At 41.9% G+C, this 20,967-nt stretch overlaps 2 protein-coding genes across 2 annotated transcripts; both read left to right on the top strand.

The window, feature by feature from the left end:
- The first annotated feature begins 1,929 nt into the window (after window positions 1-1,929).
- On the top strand, window positions 1,930-11,540 carry muc2.1 (mucin 2.1). The gene is made up of 27 exons (XM_072385140.1): window positions 1,930-2,028; window positions 2,241-2,496; window positions 2,588-2,702; window positions 3,060-3,144; window positions 3,224-3,357; window positions 3,449-3,665; window positions 3,968-4,093; window positions 4,177-4,291; window positions 4,381-4,531; window positions 4,627-4,740; window positions 4,823-4,892; window positions 4,997-5,131; window positions 5,698-5,862; window positions 6,159-6,253; window positions 6,335-6,461; window positions 6,584-6,839; window positions 6,992-7,044; window positions 7,135-7,238; window positions 7,461-7,612; window positions 7,730-7,868; window positions 8,435-8,545; window positions 8,669-8,848; window positions 9,093-9,332; window positions 9,426-9,582; window positions 10,735-10,863; window positions 10,952-11,179; window positions 11,296-11,540. Exons 1-27 carry the CDS (start codon window positions 1,965-1,967, stop codon window positions 11,538-11,540), a joined length of 3,963 nt encoding a protein of 1,320 aa, XP_072241241.1. The 5' UTR covers window positions 1,930-1,964.
- Window position 11,541: 1 nt separating this feature from the next.
- Window positions 11,542-15,995, top strand: LOC140306533 (uncharacterized; the record flags this gene model as incomplete). The annotated part of the gene is made up of 4 exons (XM_072385139.1): window positions 11,542-12,568; window positions 12,685-13,000; window positions 13,134-15,604; window positions 15,721-15,995. Coding segments are annotated over 4 exons (4,089 nt in total), but the record flags the coding sequence as incomplete, so codon positions are not given.
- Between the last annotated feature and the right edge of the window lie 4,972 nt (window positions 15,996-20,967).

Below are 20,967 nucleotides of genomic sequence, written 5' to 3'. Positions count from 1 at the left end.
TGCGCTGTAGGACTGAGAGGTTCAGGAGGTCCTTTGTCCCCACAGCCATAACAGTGATTGCTGACTTTGATGTTTTTCTCAAATGTATTTATGTATTAATTTATTGTTATTGTTCTAATATACAATCTTTATAAATGTTTTTTTTAAAAAGAAAAAAAAATTGAACTACTTGACAAATTTTGAATTTCTCCTACTGGGGGATGAATAAAGTATTTTTCTATCTTCTATTTCTATTCTATCTATAGTAATTATCATAAAGTACCAAAAAAAAGTAATGTCTGCAAAGGTATTGTGCTTTGCCTTGCCTTGCCTTGGTTTGCCTTGCCTTGCCTTGCCTTGCCTTGCCTTGCCTTGCCTTGCCTTGCCTTGCCTTGCCTTGCCTTGCCTTGCCTTGCCTTGCCTTGCCTTGCCTTGCCTTGCCTTGGGAAAAATAAAAAGTTTACAAATAAAATAGAAAGCACTGAAGAGAGAGATAACCTACTGAGTTTGCACTGATCTATGGACACATGTAGGTTTGTCATTTCAACAATATCTGCAGCCCATGTTTTTCTGCGTCACCATGGTTCTGCTTTCTGAGTTTTGTACAGTTTAGTTTTGTTATTTCTCTCTTAGGTGTTTGTTGTGTTTTCTAGTTCTTTAGTTTCGTGGTGCTCTAGCGTTGCTGTGATTTTTATTTATGTTGCAATAAACCCCTTAAGTTTCCTTCTGGCTCCTGTCCCATGTCTGCATCTGGGTCCTCCTTCGCCTCCATTGCAAACCCTGACAGTAGAGTGGGTGTGATTAACTGACAATACTGTCGCAGCTTGTTTCTTGCACAAAATAAAAGACCAGTAGCGTAGTGGTGACCAAAAAGTATATATATGCATATTCCAGAACAAAAAATCAGCACAGCTTTGATGTAATTAAATTAATTTCACTGTCATGTGCCAAAGCTATGATAAAACATCTAATAATAACGTTGCAAAACAACACAAAGTTCAATGGTACAGACTCCACATCTGTGACATCTGTGACACAATGACTACCTTAATCATTGATTATTTAGCTCTACTGTTACAGAGTCAAGAGAGAATTCTGCTCCCATATTTTGCCATACAACTTTTTTTTTTAAATTACTACCACTGTCCTATATGTGGGAGAAATTTCATTCTCAGAACACTGTTTAGTGCCTGGTTCCTGTGGTTGAGGACAAGACTCCTAAAGAGCCCAGTTTCTGGAAAACCCGTGGTGGAAATGTGGAAATTAAGTGAATCCCAACAGTATTTTATTTAATGTCATAAAAGGCTTTGCACCAAGTGCAAACTCAGGCCACAGTCATATGTTGTACAATATTTTCTGTGATATTTATGTGATAAAGCTTATTGCAGATATTTAATTAAGACAAGACGTTGTATGGACTTGTAAAAAAGGCATGTCTCCTTTAAAGTTCAAATGGTCAGTTCATTAAAAAAATGTTCACAAGGACACTAACCCTAATGCAATGTTTTGATTCTTAAGTTTGATTGGTGTCTGGTTAAGGTAGTCTGCATTGCAGTGTGGTAGTTAGCACTGTCACCTCACAGCAAGAGGGTTCTTGGTTAAGACCTCAACCCATCTGTGTGGAGTTTGCATGTTCTCCCCATGAACGCAGGGATTGTCTCTTTGTACTCTGGCTTCCTCCCACATTCCAAAAACATGGATGTTAGTTATTACTTGTAAACCTAGCACCAATGAAGACATCAGCATTGCCATATAATCTTGAAGGGCCTTTCAGAACTGCTTGTTTAATTAAGAGAATTGTAAGATTAAGCAAATACAGTGTATAACTATTCAAAGTGTGACAAGTATCAAATATCTGTTCAGGTCAAATATTCCACGCCTGTGCTTTAGCAAAGGGTGGGAGCAAAATAATGACGAATATAAAGCCTGGCTCATGTCTCTCTCATGATCATCTGCTTCAAGTAGAACAAACCCACTGTAGCACAATGAAGTGGAGTGTTGTGTGGTTGTGTTTCTTTGCTTTTGCTGCTGATATCCAAGCCAAACGGGGTAAGAAATGTCTTAGATTCTCTCAAACTTTTTGTTTTTCTCTGTGACTGTGTGGAACTTATGTATGTCCACCGTCTCCAAGTCAGTTGTGTACTGACTTCCAAATAATGTTCAAGAAATATTAAATAGTACAGTTCATATTTTGAAGTCTCTGCGGGTGAAGAAATGTTTATGATGCAAAGTTGTTGTTTTTTCCATTTTCTGCTTCACAGTTCGCAACCATGTCAGCAGCATCTGCAGCATGTGGGGCAGAGAGCACTTCAAGACCTTTGATGGTGAAGTGTACCAGTTTCCTGGTATGTGTGAATACAACCTGGTCTCTGACTGCCATGAGTCCTATCAGGAGTTTTCAGTGCACATGAAGAGGAAAGAAAATGATGGAAATTCTACAGTCAGTTATGTGGGAGTTACCATCAATGACCTTTCATTCCACCTCAGCAAGAGTCTGGTTACTGTCAACGATCAGCAGTAAGTAAAAAACAATAACATATATCGCGTGGAAACAAGTCTGACGTTGGCTCATCACTGTTAAAAAATATTTTTATTCATTTTTAACCAGTGTCACACTGCCATTCCACAAAGGAGGGGTACAGGTGGAGAAAAATGCCATTTACATCAAGCTCAAGTCCAAAGTTGGAATAACAGTCATGTGGAACACTGATGACGCAGTCATGGTAAAAACAACAATTGTGATGCACAAATTTTTTGTAGGGTTTGACGTTGGAACTTAATTTTCTTTTATCACGACATAACTGGAAACCTCTTGTGATAGAATTACATTTTAAAATTTTATGTTTGTGAAAAGCTTGTGAATAAATTAAAATTGATCATAAAATATTGGTGACGGTTCTTCAGTTAATTTTCTTTATCTAGAACAAACAAATAATTTGTCGACGCTTTAGTCACCATTGAAAATATTTTATGAGGAGATTGTAATGCATGCATTGATGATGTGCTGGCCTTTTAAATATTCTATATGTGTAAAATGTTTTGTTAAAATAGTTTTAAGACTCCTTTGCTCTGTGTTTAAGGTTGAAATTGAAAATGACTATGCAAACCGCACTTGTGGACTTTGTGGAGACTTCAACGGGGTCTCCAATGAGTTCATTCATGATGGTATGTATGCTTATTAATTTTGTAATGGTTCATTTCTTCAGTAATCTAGCCTCTGACTCTATGAAGTGACTACAAACAGGTCGCAAAATCAGCCCAATTGAGTTTGGAAACAAACAAAAAACCCATCGCCCTAATGATGATTGTGAGGATCCGTTTGAAGAGGAAGATGAATCAGTGGAGGCTGTGAATGTGCTGGATTCTTGCAAAGAGTTTGTGAGTTTATCATCCAGTTTTGCAATAGTGATGTTGTGATTAGTAATAACATAATAACTCGCCTCTGTTTCCCTTCCCGTAATCCTTTTAGGAAACCATCTGTGACAAAAAAATTCGTTCAGAGTCTTGGAGCTCTTGTACAAAACTGATTGACCCTGAAGCTTACATCAAGGCTTGTGCACAGGACATGTGTGGCTGTGCCAACAGTACAAATGACTTCTGTGTCTGCAGTACACTGTCAGAGTTCTCTCGACAGTGCTCTCATGCAGGAGGACAACCTCCAAACTGGAGGACAGCTCAGTTCTGTGGTAAGATTCTCTCTAGTTTTCTGTAATAGTTTTTCTCTTGTTGGGTTTCACATTGATATGATATACATGGTGTGGAGATTATATCATGATGATGTCATCAAAAAGCAACTCAGCTGGTCAATGAATGAAAGAAAGAGCTAAAACAAAAGTAAGTAAATGAAAATAAAAATACACATTTAAATCTGCATAAAGAAAAGTCAGATATGAGCACTTTTCACGCTTGATATACTGTTAAATAATTCACTCGAATCCTCACTTCCAGCCACTTATTTCTAATAATATCATGCTGGTTATCATTACAGCTAAGGAGTGTCCGTACAACATGGTTTATGAAGAGAGTGGTTCACCTTGCATGGATACTTGCAAACTTAAGGACACAAGTTCACTGTGTGAAGACCACAAAATGGACGGCTGCTTCTGTCCACCTGGTTTGTTCTCTTGTCTTGTGAAACACAAATAACACCACCTATAGTTCACAGTAATTAAACTAAAGCAAAACCTTCTTCTTCAGGAACTGTGTTTGATGACATTTCGCTGAGAGGGTGCATTAATAAGTCAGAATGTCAGTGCAAGCATCACAAAATCTATAACTCTGGAGAGATTTACCGACAGGGTCAAAAAAATTGGTAAGTCAAGCATTTCACAGTGTAAACAGAGTGTTTTATAAGTAGTAAGCTGTTGTGTTTTATTCCTTGAATTATTTTTTTCTTTTCAGTACATGTTTCGAGGGAAGATGGGATTGTGTGAGTCTTGAAACACCTGCTACATGTGCAGTTGAAGAGGGTTCACATGTCACCACATTTGATGGGAAAACTTACACCTTTCATGGAGACTGTTACTACACACTGGCTAAAGTGGAAAGCAAGGTGAATAAACAATGTAGAGTTTAGTGGCAAAAAGTTCAGTGTACAATCTTCGGATTGAAAAATAAATATTTGTGCTCTTACTATGTAAATTTTAGGATGGTGTAAGTCCAAAGTTTACCATCCTGGTCCAGTTGATGCCATGTGCACACCAGCAGTTTGACACTTGCCTGAAAACCCTTAAAATCCTGCTGAAAAATGACAGAAACAATGTGAGTTAAAAACTATAGTAATTTGTTAAACGGTATCACTGATGCCTGCAACACTCTATTGACTAATTCTGTGTATATTCAGGTGTTAATGTTCTCCCATGATGGCACAGTTAAGCAGAATATGCAATCTATCAGCTTGCCGTACCACTCAGGTGTGTGAAACCATAAGCAACTCTGATTTCAAAGGGTTTTTTTCTTAGCTTGTGACTTCAGAAAATAATCTTTTGCACTTTGCATTTCTCTTTATTCGTAGAAGACATCAGCATTTTTGAGGCTTCATCCTTCCATATCTTGCTCCAGAGCAGTTTTGGGTTGCAAATTCTGATCCAGCATGTCCCCATCATGCAAGCCTACATCAGACTGGAACAAAGCTACAAAGCAAAGACAAAAGGTACGATTTACATTTCTCTTAACAAGCAAAAGCATTTTGAAACATGTTGGAAGTAACATACTGATACAATTTTACATTCAGTTACTACTTATTGTTAGGCTTTGATTATGTAATCTGAATAAAATAACTGCAGTTATTCAGATTTGGCTGTCAATTCAGAAACTCTCACAAATTAAACAAAATGTGTACATTTGATTAGTAGGAGGTCAAAGGTAGACCCAGAACATGCTTGTGAGGTCATAGATTTCACACGGCCTGTAAATGTCTCTGGACCCCCACAAGGAACAAGACAATCTTGCTCTATATAGTTGTCTTGATTAGCTTGCAGTTGTGGTAAATCTCTGGTAAATCTCTGGTAAATAAATAGTAGATGAGTAGCAGAAAATATATATTTTACTTAACAGGCACTTAACAAGCATAACTATAGTAATTAAAGTCCAATAGAAAATGCAAACATGTTTTGCTCTTTTCTTCTTCTCACATAAAAAAAATTCTATGTTTGTAAATACCAACATCCTTAATTCTGTTTTATTCTAATTCAATTCTGAAATATTTGCATTCTTCAGGTTTATGCGGGAATTTCAACATGATCCTGTCTGATGAGATGAAGACTCCTCAGGGGATTGTGGAGGGAACTGCCACATCTTTCAGTAACTCCTGGAAGGCGAACCTCATGTGCAGAGACAGGGAGGAAAGACTGGATGACCCCTGTTCCCTCAGTGTGGAAAATGGTACCCAGCAGTGGTTGCTTATTTTTTGGTAGTCAAATGTGGTATATTAATCACGAATCATAAGAGCTTGAATAAGGGAAACTGGACTTGAAGAAGCCTTTTGGATGAGAGATGAAACGTTTTCAAGATCCAAGAAGAAGTTGAGTTTCCCTTAATCAAGCTCCTATGATTACTATGACTTGGATGACTGAGAATCTTCATCAACATATATATTCAACACTAATTTATGCCCTGATTGCATTATAATTAGTGCAACAGCTAAATTCAAGACAAATTAAATGACTGTTCTTTTTCAGAGCGGTATGCCAAACACTGGTGTGCCTTGCTCCTAAGTCCAAACAGTACATTCTCCCAGTGCCGCTCATTGGTGGATCCTGAGATGTACTACAAGGTACAGCAAGGCCTTTCTGTCATGCTGTCTCTTACTTTAATGAGACTATCGTTTTGTAAAAGTATTTGATTTTTCCTGTAGCGGTGCACCTATTCTAGCTGTAACTGTGAGAAGAGCGAGGCCTGCCTCTGTGCCGTATTCTCCTCATATGCTCGAGCTTGTGCAGCAAAGGGAGTGTTCCTGACAGACTGGAGAGAAAATGTGTGCGGTAAGAGTTTGATTATGTTGTGGCACAAATGAGTAATGATTTCTGGAGTCTGATCAACTGTTCCCTCTCTTCGTAAGTCATAAATCCATTAAATAACCATGTTGATATTTTCCACGCAATAGATAAATACACAAAGGACTGCCCAGCGTCTCAGGTCTTCTCTTACAAACATCAGAGATGCCAGCTGACTTGCAAATCACTGAGCTCTGAGCAGAAGATCTGCTCCTCCGACTTCTTGCCTGTGGATGGCTGCTCCTGCGCTAAGGGTTACTATCTTAATGAACACAGCATTTGCATCCCCATGGCAAAATGTTCCTGTTATCACGACGGAGTCTATATTAAGCCAGGGAAGTCCATCAACATCAAAGACAAGCACTGGTGAGTCTGTTGAGAGCTTTAGATTAGTTATCCATGACTGTGGATTCAACATGATTGTAATGGCGTAGTAAACTACTTTATTTAGTCACTTTGTGGTCTTTTATCAATGTATTACTCATGTTTTTCGTTTTTCTCTTGACTATGTTTTCTAGTGTGTGTAACAATGGAATGCTTCATTGCCATTCTTGGAGAAGCCGCTCATCAGGTCAGCTTGTTTGTTGTTTCTTTACTCTTCTTTGGGAACTATTTAATTGGTTGATATTGAGCATATTAACAGTGTCTCCCTTTTTTACAGCATGTTTATCTCCAAAAGTGTTCTTCAACTGTTCCAGTGCAGGAACAAGAGAGCTTGGACTGCAATGTACTCGAGCTTGCTTAAATCTGGACAGCGATGATTGTGTGAGTCTTTGTTGCTGCTGTGATTACTCTGTTGTTCACTCAGTTTTAATCATCAGAGATTAATATATTTTTTCTGAAATTGATTAATAACTTTTATTACCCATGTGTTGTAACACACATCCAGACAGTAGTTTCAAGGCCACTTTTAAGTCTAATTCATAACATTGTCAGTAACTGTCACTTTTCTCCTTTTCTATCATTGTGATATTTCTTCCTCCTCAGGACTCCACAGAGTGTGAGTCTGGCTGCCGTTGTCCTGTTGGCCTCCTCGATGATGGCAGAGGTTCCTGCGTGAAGGAAAGCGAGTGTCCGTGTCAGCATGATGGTGTTTTTTTTTCCTCTGGAAAACAAATTAAAAAACAGTGTAACACCTGGTAAATCCATGTTTCAATCTAATGTATACTATAAAGCAGCAAACAGTAATCATAGTAGCCTGCACACCGAACGCATTGAAAGACTGTAATATATTTTGTCATTTCTGATAAATCTAGTACCTGCAAAAGTGGGACATGGAAGTGCACAGAGAAAAGATGTCCAGGGACCTGTGTTATTTATGGAAGTGGCCACTACAATACATTTGATCAGCAAACATATGGGTTTCAAGGAGACTGTTCTTATGTTGCTCTGAAGGTAAATAAGTGCAAGCCCAAATCATCCAACTGACAGGCTGTGTCTGAAATCATCCCCCTGTTCACTCATCAGCTTCTCGCTTCATGGCATGTTTGGACACTTACTAATCTTCATTAGATTGCATCATCACTGAAGAACTACTGAGTCGCTCAACTTTCTCATTTATATAATGTATCAAATTGCAAAGTTTTAAGGAGTATTGAGACATTCAGACAAAATGGCAAACAGTAAGCGGGGAGCAACAGTAGATGAGGGGCATGATTTTGGACACAGTTGGCTTTCATGGTTAACTTACGTGCAGTCAGACTCTTGTAACAATGTAACAGAAACACTGTGATGCTTGAAAAATTTACTTTGAAATAATTGAGTTTCATAATGAGGAATATGAAAGGCAATACAGAAATGACAAGTACAAGATGGTTCTTTACAAGTTACATAGTAATCTTATTTATGGTCAAGCCTTTCTGTCCCAATCTGTATTATTAACTGGTACAGGTGAGGTTTGCTTCAAATAACAATTTGTAGAAATGTCATCCGGGATGTTTAATGAATGCCTTTCTTTCAAGAATAAATGTGGAAATAAAACAGTTGAGGAAAACTTTGGAGTTACCACAGAAAATGTACCATGCGGATCTACAGGCACTACTTGCTCCAAAACTGTCAGAATTCAACTCGGGGTAAGACCAGATACAAACACCTCAGGTTGACAGGTTTTTTGTACCCAAACTGTTAAGCAGGACTATAAAATTCAACACTTCTTTAAGTAGCAAAAAACTGCAGCTATCCCCATTCCATTACAGAGAAAAGAAATCAAACTATCAAAGGGTAAATATGAAGAGGAGGATCTGGAACATGGCCCGCTGATCGAATACAGAATAAGGAGGGTTGGTTTGTACCTTGTGGTTGAATCTGACATTGGTCTGGCAGTGATCTGGGATCGCAAAACAGCTGTTCACATCCTTCTGGAACCACAGCACAGCGTGAGTAGCAGTTAATGAGCATAACTGAAATCTCTTACAATAGCAGTTCAGATGTTTCCATACATATAACATTGTGTTTCACCTGTACTCTGGTCAGTTTGCTTTTTTTGTTTGTTTTTATTACACCCAGTGGTACGTGACAACAGTGGCACCGATGTACAGCAACATTAATAAAACTTCCATTGAGACACTTTTCCATTTGTCCAGTTCTGCCAATGACTTAGTGACTCCTCTGTTTGAACAGGGCAACGTATGCGGCTTGTGTGGAAACTTTGATGGAGATGGACAGAACGACTTCACCACCCAGGGTCAGCTGGTTGTGAGTAATGCGTTAGAGTTTGCAAACAGCTGGAAAGTGTCCAGTTCTTGCCCAGATGTGGAAGAGACCGTTGACACTTGTGATGTGTCAAACAAACGACATCACTGGGCAAAAATGATGTGCAAAATCATAATTGATGATCCATTCAAAGAATGCCGCAAAAAGGTTAGTAGGTGGTGTTTGTACTGTGAAGTCGTCTCATTTAAGATATTAAACTCATTGTTAAAAATGAATGATCACTTTTGAATGACTGAACAGGTAAATCACCGCCCATTTCTTGAAAACTGCATTAAAGACTCATGTACCTGTGACACTGGAGGAGACTGTGAGTGTTTTTGCTCAGCAGTTGCAGCTTACGCTCAAGCTTGTAATGAGGCTGGTGTCTGTGTCACATGGAGAACTCCAGACATCTGTCGTAAGTAAACTATTTCATCTATAGATGAAAATGAGGTATTTAAAACATTTCTGACACAAGACCGTGCCACAGCAAAATGCAACTTCTTTTAACACAGACATAGGAAAATCTTTTCAGTTAGACTTTTTCACTTGAATTTAGAAATCTAATTTGAAATCATTAAATCCACCATTTTATCATCATCAAACTTTGCTTTACAATCCAGGACAGCACATAAAAGTGAATGGATTCTTTTATGCATTTGTAAAAAAATCAGGGATAATCTATGTAAGATAAGTCCAGTTCAGTCCAGTTCAGTTTGGCGTGATTTTGAAAAAATTGGAAAACAAATGCAGTTTATCCATTCTTTCTGGCACACCCTTCCAAACACCATTTGGAGGAATATTTTAGGCACCATCTTCAGATTTTTTGCTGTATTTAAGTGAGGACATGGCTGGACCACCAAATGACTGTCAGAAGCAGTCACACCACATCAGCAAAAAAAAAAAAAAAAGAAAAAAGATGCCAGCACCGACTGACTCAGTTTTCTTTTGTTGATTTGTTAATGCAATCTGAAAAACTCCAAGCAGGTTTTTGTAGGCAGCTAGTTATACTAGTTATTGATAAAGATTAGTTAGCCTTTGTGGATTATTAAAGCAAAAGAACATACCTGGCCATGACAATGAGTGTTTGAAAGGTTTTGCAAAAATTTTTTTCATTATGAGTTGAGTAGAGACTGATGTAAAAAACATTTTTTGCCTTTCAAACTGAATTAACAAAGCAATAAACTATGCAACAGTTAACCTGCATGAATAGTTTCTGAAGTAACAGAAGATTACTTTTCTTTTACTATAGTGACATCAAATATTTTGCTCGGTTCAATTTTGAAAAAAAATATATGACATAAAGAAATGAGACGAACTGTGGATAACATTTCTAAATATTACGACACATAATCTGCATCAGTGAACGCATTCATGTATGTTTTCCTGTTTATGCAATATAACCTTAATTTACCTATACTTTAGTCTTACAAATGGTTGAAAAAAATATATTTTAATTGTACATCAGTTCCCTTCATCCTTATCTGTCAGTACTTTTCTCTTAATACAAAAAATTGATTTGAATGTAAGTTTTAATTTCTAAATGACATCCTGTGTCATTCCTTTCCAGCTGTTTTTTGTGATTACTACAACAACCTTGATGACTGCAAGTGGCATTATAAGCCTTGCCACACACCTTGCTACAAGACATGTTTGAATCCAGAGGGACTTTGTAGCAACCCAATACCAAACCTTGAGGGTAAAAATTTAACTAAGGCCATCTTCTTTCACCTCTATTCTCACAAAAAATGTTGCATGGTTTGACATGAATTTTGTAAATTTTTCAGGCTGTTATCCAGTATGTCCTGTAGATAAACCCATATTTGATGAGAAGAAACAGATATGTGTTGTCATGTGTCAAAATATAACTACAACTACCCCAACGCAAACGACAACAACTATATCTACCACATCTATCACGGCTACCCCAACTACAACTACCCCAACAACCACCACAAACGGTACAACCACTTCTTCCACACCAACTACGACAACCCCAACCACAACCACAAAAGGTACAACCACGCCATCCACACCAACTACGACTACCCCAACCACAACGACTGAAACTGTATCTACCACATCAATCACGGCTACCCCAACTACAACTACCCCAAAAACAACAACAAAGGGTACAACAACGCCTTCCACACCTACTACATCTACCCCAACCACAACGACTACAACCACACATACGACTACTCCAACTTCCCCAACAACTTCCACAAACCATACAAGCACAACTATCACACCAACGACGACTACCCCAACCACAACGACTACAACTATATCTACCACAACAATCACGGCTACCCCAACTACGACTACCCCAACCACAATCACAAAGGGTACAACCACGCCTTCCACACCTACTAGAACTACCCCAACCACAACGACAACAACCACACCAACGACAACTCCAACTTCATCAACTTCCACAAAGGGTACAAGCACAACTATCACACCAACGACGACTACCCCAACCACAACAACTACAACTATATCTACCACAACAATCACGGCTACCCCAACTACAACTACCCCAACCACGACGACTACAACCACACCAACAACAACTCCAACTTCATCAACTTCCACAAAGGGTACAAGCACAACTATCACACCAAATACGACTACCCCAACCACAAGGACCACAACTATATCTACCACAACAATCACGGCTACCCCAACTACAACTACCCCTACAACAACAACAAAGGGTACAACCACGCCTTCCACAGCTAGTACAACTACCCCAACCACAACGACAACAACAACGACCACTCCGTCTTCACCAACAACTTCCACAAAGGGTACAAGCACAACTATCACACCAACTACAACTACCCCAACCACAACAACTACAACTATATCTACCACATCTATCACAGCTACCCCAACTACAACTACCCCAACCACAACAACTACACCCACACCAACGACTACTCCAACTTCATCAACTTCCACAAAGGGTACAAGCACAACTATCACACCAACTACGACTACCCATACCACAACGACTACAACTATATCTACCACAACAATCAGGGCTACCCCAACTACAACTACCCCTACAACAACAACAAAGGGTACAACCACGCCTTCCACACCTACTACAACTACCCCAACCACAACGACTACAACCACACCAACGACTACTTCATCTTCACCAACAACAACCACAAAGGGTACAAGCACAACAATCATACCAACTATTACTACCCCAACCACAACGACTAATACTATATCTACCACATCAATCACGGCTACCCCAGCTACAACTACCCCAACCACCACCACAAAGGGTACAACCACGCCTTCCACACCTACCACAATTTCCCCAACCACAACGACTACAACCACACCAACGACCACTACATCTTCACCAACAACTTCCACAGAGGGTACAAGCACCACTATCACACTAACCACGACTACCCCAACCACAACAACAACAACATTATCTACCACATCAACCACAGCTACCCAAACTACAACTACCCCAACCACCACCACTAAGGGTACAACCACGCCTTCCACACCTACCACAATTTCCCCAACCACAACGACTGCAACCACCCCAACAACTACTCCATCTTCACAAAAAACAACCACAAATGGTACAAGCACAACTATCACACCAACTACGACTACCCCAACCCCAACGACTGCAACTATATCAACCACAACAATCACGGCTACCCCAAATACAACTACCCCTACAAAGACAACAAAGGGTACAACCACGCCTTCAACAGCTGCTACAACTACCCCAACCACAACGACTACAACCACACCAACGACTACTCCATCTTCACCAACAACAACCAAAAAGGGTACAAGCACAACAACTATAACTACACAAACCACAAAAGCTACAACCTTATCCAAAACTACAAGAACAACTGGAACAACCTCTACCATTGTCACTGGTCCGCCTATGTCAACTCAATCGCAAATATTTAACAGTACCTTCTCAACAAAACCTACACCAAATACAACTACCACTAGTACAACCACAACGACTACAACTATATCTACCACATCAGCCACAGCTACCCCAACTACCCCAACCACGACCACAAAGGGTACAACCACAACAATCACACCAACTACGACTACCCCAACCACAACAACTATATCTACCACAACAATCACGGCTACCCCAACTACAACTACTCCTACAACAACAACAAAGGGTACAACCACGCCTTCCACAGCTACTACAACTACCCCAACCACAATGACTACAACCACACCAACGACCACTCCATCTTCACCAACAACTTCCACAGAGGGTACAAGCACAACTATCACACTAACCACGACTACCCCAACCACAACAACAACAACATTATCTACCACATCAACCACAGCTACCCAAACTACAACTATCCAAGCCACAACCACAAAGGGTACAACCACACCTTCCACTCCAACTACAACTACCCCAACCACAACGACTACAACCACACCAACGACTACTCCATCTTCACCAACAACAACCACAAAGGGTACAAGCACAACTATCACACTAACTACAACTACCCCAACCACAACGACTGCAACTATATCAACCACATCAATCACGGCTACCCCAACTACAACTACCCCAAAAACAACAACAAAGGGTACAAAAACGCCTTCCACACCTACTACAACTACCCCAACCACAACGACTACAACCACACATACGACAACCCCAACTTCACCAACAAGTTCCACAAACCATACAAGCACAACTATCACACCAACGACGACTACCCCAACCACAACGACTACAACTATATCTACCACAACAACCACGGCTACCCCAACTACGACTACCCCAACCACAATCACAAAGGGTACAACCACGCCTTCAACACCTACTAGAACTACCCCAACCACAACGACAACAACCACACCAACGACAACTCCAACTTCATCAACTTCCACAAAGGGTACAAGCACAACTATCACACCAACTACGACTACCCCAACCACAACAACTAAAACTGTATCTACCACAACAATCACGGCTACCCCAACTACAACTACCCCAACCACGACGACTACAACCACACCAAAAACAACTCCAACTTCATCAACTTCCACAAAGGGTACAAGCACAACTATCACACCAAATACGACTACCCCAACCACAAGGACCACAACTATATCTACCACAACAATCACGGCTACCCCAACTACAACTACCCCTACAACAACAACAAAGGGTACAACCACGCCTTCCACAGCTAGTACAACTACCCCAACCACAACGACAACAACCACACCAACGACCACTCCGTCTTCACCAACAACTTCCACAAAGGGTACAAGCACAACTATCACACCAACTACAACTACCCCAACCACAACGACTACAACTATATCTACCACATCTATCACAACTACCCCAACTACAACTACCCCAACCACAACAACTACACCCACACCAACGACTACTCCAACTTCATCAACTTCCACAAAGGGTACAAGCACAACTATCACACCAACTACGACTACCCATACCACAACGACTACAACTATATCTACCACAACAATCAGGGCTACCCCAACTACAACTACCCCTACAACAACAACAAAGGGTACAACCACGCCTTCCACACCTACTACAACTACCCCAACCACAACGACTACAACCACACCAACGACTACTTCATCTTCACCAACAACAACCACCAAGGGTACAAGCACAACAATCACACCAACTACTACTACCCAAACCACAACGACTAATACTATATCTACCACATCAATCACGGCTACCCCAGCTACAACTACCCCAACCACCACCACAAAGGGTACAACCACGCCTTCCACACCTACCACAATTTCCCCAACCACAACGACTACAACCACCCCAACAACTTCTCCATCTTCACCAACAACAACCACAAAGGGTACAAGCACAACTATCACACCAACTACGACTACCCCATCCTCAACGACTGCAACCACACCAACGACTACTCCATCTTCACCAACAACAACCACAAAGGGTACAAGCACAACAATCACACCAACTACTACTACCCAAACCACAACGACTAATACTATATCTACCACATCAATCACGGCTACCCCAGCTACAACTACCCCAACCACCACCACAAAGGGTACAACCACGCCTTCCACATCTACCACAATTTCCCCAACCACAACGACTACAACCACCCCAACAACTTCTCCATCTTCACCAACAACAACCACAAAGGGTACAAGCACAACTATCACACCAACTACGACTACCCCAACCACAACGACTAATACTATATCTACCAAATCAATCACGGCTACCCCAGCTACAACTACCCCAACCACCACCACAAAGGGTACAACCACGCCTTCCACACCTACCACAATTTCCCCAACTACAACGACTACAACCACCCCAACAACTTCTCCATCTTCACCAACAACAACCACAAAGGGTACAAGCACAACAATCACACCAACTACTACTACCCCAACCACAACGACTAATACTATATCTACCACATCAATCACGGCTACCCCAGCTACAACTACCTCAACCACCACCACAAAGGGTACAACCACGCCTTCCACACCTACCACAATTTCCCCAACCTCAACGACTACAACCACCCCAACAACTTCTCCATCTTCACCAACAACAACCACAAAGGGTACAAGCACAACTATCACACCAACTACGACTACCCCATCCACAACGACTACAACTATATCTACCACATCAATCACGGCTACCCCAACTATAACTACTCCTACAAAAACAACAACAACAAAGGGTACAACCACGCCTTCCACAGCTACTACAACTACCCCAACCACCACCACTAAGGGTACAACCACGCCTTCCACACCTACCACAATTTCCCCAACCACAACGACTGCAACCACCCCAACAACTACTCCATCTTCACCAAAAACAACCACAAATGGTACAAGCACAACTATCACACCAACTACGACTACCCCAACCCCAACGACTGCAACTATATCAACCACAACAATCACGGCTACCCCAACTACAACTACCCCTACAAAGACAACAAAGGGTACAACCACGCCTTCCACACCTACTACAACTACCCCAACCACAACGACTACAACCACACCAACGACCACTCCATCCTCACCAACAACAACCACAAAGGGTACAAGCACAACAAATATAACTACCACAACCACAAAAGCTACAACCTTATCCAAAACTACAAGAACAACTGGAACAACCTCTACCATTGTCACTGGTCCGCCTATGTCAACTCAATCGCAAATATTTAACAGTACCTTCTCAACAAAACCTACACCAAATACAACTACCACTAGTACAACCACAACGACTACAACTATATCTACCACATCAGCCACAGCTACCCCAACTACCCCAACCACGACCACAAAGGGTACAACCACAACTATCACACCAACTACGACTACCCCAACCACAACAACTATATCTACCACAACAATCACGGCTACCCCAACTACAACTACTCCTACAACAACAACAAAGGGTACAACCACTTCTTCCATAGCTACTACAACTACCCCAACCACAATGACTACAACCACACCAACGACAACTCCATCTTCACCAACAACTTCCACAGAGGGTACAAGCACAACTATCACACTAACCACGACTACCCCAACCACAACAACAACAAGATTATCTACCACATCAACCACAGCTACCCAAACTACAACTATCCCAACCACAACCACAAAGGGTACAACTACACCTTCCACTCCAACTACAACTACCCCAACCACAACGACTACAACCACACCAACGACTACTCCATCTTCACCAACAACAACCACAAAGGGTACAAGCACAACTATCACACTAACTACGACTACCCCAACCACAACGACTGCAACTATATCAACCACATCAATCACGGCTACCCCAACTACAACTACCCCTACAACAACAACAAAGAGTACAACCACGCCTTCCACACCTACTACAACTACCCCAACCACAACGACTACAACCAAACATACGACTACTCCAACTTCACCAACAACTTCCACAAAGGGTACAAGCACAACTATCACACCAACTACGACTACCCCAACCTCTACGACTACAACTATATCTACTACAACAATCACGGCTACCCCAACTACCCCAACAACAAAGGGTACAACCACTCCTTCCACAGCTACTACAACTACCCCAACCACAACGACTACAACCACACATACGACCACTCCATCTTCACCAACAACAACCACAAAGGGTACAAGCACAACTATCACACCAACTACGACTACCCCAACCACTACGACTACAACTATATCTACCACATCAACCACAGCTACCCAAACTACAACTATCCCAACCACAACCACAAAGGGTACAACCACACCTTCCACTCCAACTCCAACTACCCCAACCACAACGACTACAACAACACCAACGACTACTCCATCTTCACCAACAATAACCACAAAGGGTACAAGCACAACTATCACACTAACTACGACTACCCCAACCACAACGACTGCAACTATATCAACCACAACAATCACGGCTACCCCGACTACAACTACCCCTACAACAACAACAAAGAGTACAACCACGCCTTCCACACCTACTACAACTACCCCAACCACAACGACTACAACCACACTAACATCAACTCCAACTTCATCAACTTCCACAAAGGGTATAAGCACAACTATCACACCAACTACGACTACCCAAACCACAACGACTACAACTATATCTACCACAACAATCACGGCTACCCCAACTACAACTACCCCTACAACAACAACAAAGGGTACAACCACACCTTCCACAGCTACTACAACTAACCCAACCACAACGACTACAACCAAACCAACGACCACTCCATCTTCTCCAACAACTTCCACAGAGGGTACAAGCACAACTATCACACTAACTACGACTACCCCAACCACAACAACAACAACATTATTTACCACATCAACCACAGCTACCCAAACTACAACTACCCCAACCACCACCACAAAGGGTACAACCACGCCTTCCACACCTACCACAATTTCCCCAACCACAACGACTACAACCACCCCAACAACTTCTCCATCTTCACCAACAACAACCACAGAGGGTACAAGCACAACTATCACACTAACTACGACTACCCCAACCACAACAACAACAACATTATTTACCACATCAACCACAGCTACCCAAACTACAACTACCCCAACCACCACCACAAAGGGTACAACCACGCCTTACACACCTACCACAATTTCCCCAACCACAACGACTACAACCACCCCAACAACTTCTCCATCTTCACCAACAACAACCACAAAGGGTACAAGCACAACAATCACACCAACTACTACAACCCCAACCACAACGACTAATACTATATCTACCACATCAATCACGGCTACCCCAGCTACAACTACCTCAACCACCACCACAAAGGGTACAACCACGCCTTCCACACCTACCACAATTTCCCCAACCTCAACGACTACAACCACCCCAACAACTTCTCCATCTTCACCAACAACAACCACAAAGGGTACAAGCACAACTATCACACCAACTACGACGACCCCATCCACAACGACTACAACTATATCTACCACATCAATCACGGCTACCCCAACTATAACTACTCCTACAAAAACAACAACAACAAAGGGTACAACCACGCCTTCCACAGCTACTACAACTACCCCAACCACCACCACTAAGGGTACAACCACGCCTTCCACACCTACCACAATTTCCCCAACCACAACGACTGCAACCACCCCAACAACTACTCCATCTTCACCAAAAACAACCACAAATGGTACAAGCACAACTATCACACCAACTACGACTACCCCAACCCCAACGACTGCAACTATATCAACCACAACAATCACGGCTACCCCAACTACAACTACCCCTACAAAGACAACAAAGGGTACAACCACGCCTTCCACACCTACTACAACTACCCCAACCACAACGACTACAACCACACATACGACTACTCCAACTTCACCAACAACTTCCACAAAGGGTACAAGCACAACTATCACACCAACTACGACTACCCCAACCACAACGACTACAACTATATCTACCACATCAATCACGGCTACCCCAACTACAACTACTCCTACAACAACAACAAAGGGTACAACCACGCCTTCCACAGCTACTACAACTACCCCAACCACAGCGACTACAACCACACCAACGACCACTCCATCCTCACCAACAACAACCACAAAGGGTACAAGCACAACAAATATAACTACCACAACCACAAAAGCTACAACCTTATCCAAAACTACAAGAACAACTGGAACAACCTCTACCATTGTCACTGGTCCGCCTATGTCAACTCAATCGCAAATATTTAACAGTACCTTCTCAACAAAACCTACACCAAATACAACTACCACTAGTACAACCACAACGACTACAACTATATCTACCACATCAGCCACAGCTACCCCAACTACCCCAACCACGACCACAAAGGGTACAACCACAACTATCACACCAACTACGACTACCCCAACCACAACAACTATATCTACCACAACAATCACGGCTACCCCAACTACAACTACTCCTACAACAACAACAAAGGGTACAACCACTTCTTCCATAGCTACTACAACTACCCCAACCACAATGACTACAACCACACCAACGACAACTCCATCTTCACCAACAACTTCCACAGAGGGTACAAGCACAACTATCACACTAACCACGACTACCCCAACCACAACAACAACAACATTATCTACCACATCAACCACAGCTACCCAAACTACAACTATCCCAACCACAACCACAAAGGGTACAACTACACCTTCCACTCCAACTACAACTACCCCAACCACAACGACTACAACCACACCAACGACTACTCCATCTTCACCAACAACAACCACAAAGGGTACAAGCACAACTATCACACTAACTACGACTACCCCAACCACAACGACTGCAACTATATCAACCACATCAATCACGGCTACCCCAACTACAACTACCCCTACAACAACAACAAAGAGTACAACCATGCCTTCCACACCTACTACAACTACCCCAACCACAACGACTACAACCACACATACGACTACTCCAACTTCACCAACAACTTCCACAAAGGGTACAAGCACAACTATCACACCAACTACGACTACCCCAACCTCTACGACTACAACTATATCTACTACAACAATCACGGCTACCCCAACTACCCCAACAACAAAGGGTACAACCACTCCTTCCACAGCTACTACAACTACCCCAACCACAACGACTACAACCACACATACGACCACTCCATCTTCACCAACAACAACCACAAAGGGTACAAGCACAACTATCACACCAACTACGACTACCCCAACCACTACGACTACAACTATATCTACCACATCAACCACAGCTACCCAAACTACAACTATCCCAACCACAACCACAAAGGGTACAACCACACCTTCCACTCCAACTACAACTACCCCAACCACAACGACTACAACAACACCAACGACTACTCCATCTTCACCAACAATAACCACAAAGGGTACAAGCACAACTATCACACTAACTACGACTACCCCAACCACAACGACTGCAACTATATCAACCACAACAATCACGGCTACCCCGACTACAACTACCCCTACAACAACAACAAAGAGTACAACCACGCCTTCCACACCTACTACAACTACCCCAACCACAACGACTACAACCACACTAACATCAACTCCAACTTCATCAACTTCCACAAAGGGTATAAGCACAACTATCACACCAACTACG

The sequence above is a fragment of the Leuresthes tenuis genome, unplaced genomic scaffold (genome assembly GCF_036924035.1).
Source record: "Leuresthes tenuis unplaced genomic scaffold, fLeuTen1.0.hap1 SCAF_5, whole genome shotgun sequence".
Classification (NCBI taxonomy): Eukaryota; Metazoa; Chordata; class Actinopteri; order Atheriniformes; family Atherinopsidae; genus Leuresthes; species Leuresthes tenuis.
Note: the sequence above shows the minus strand (reverse complement) of the source record. Positions and strands in the feature narration are given on the sequence as shown.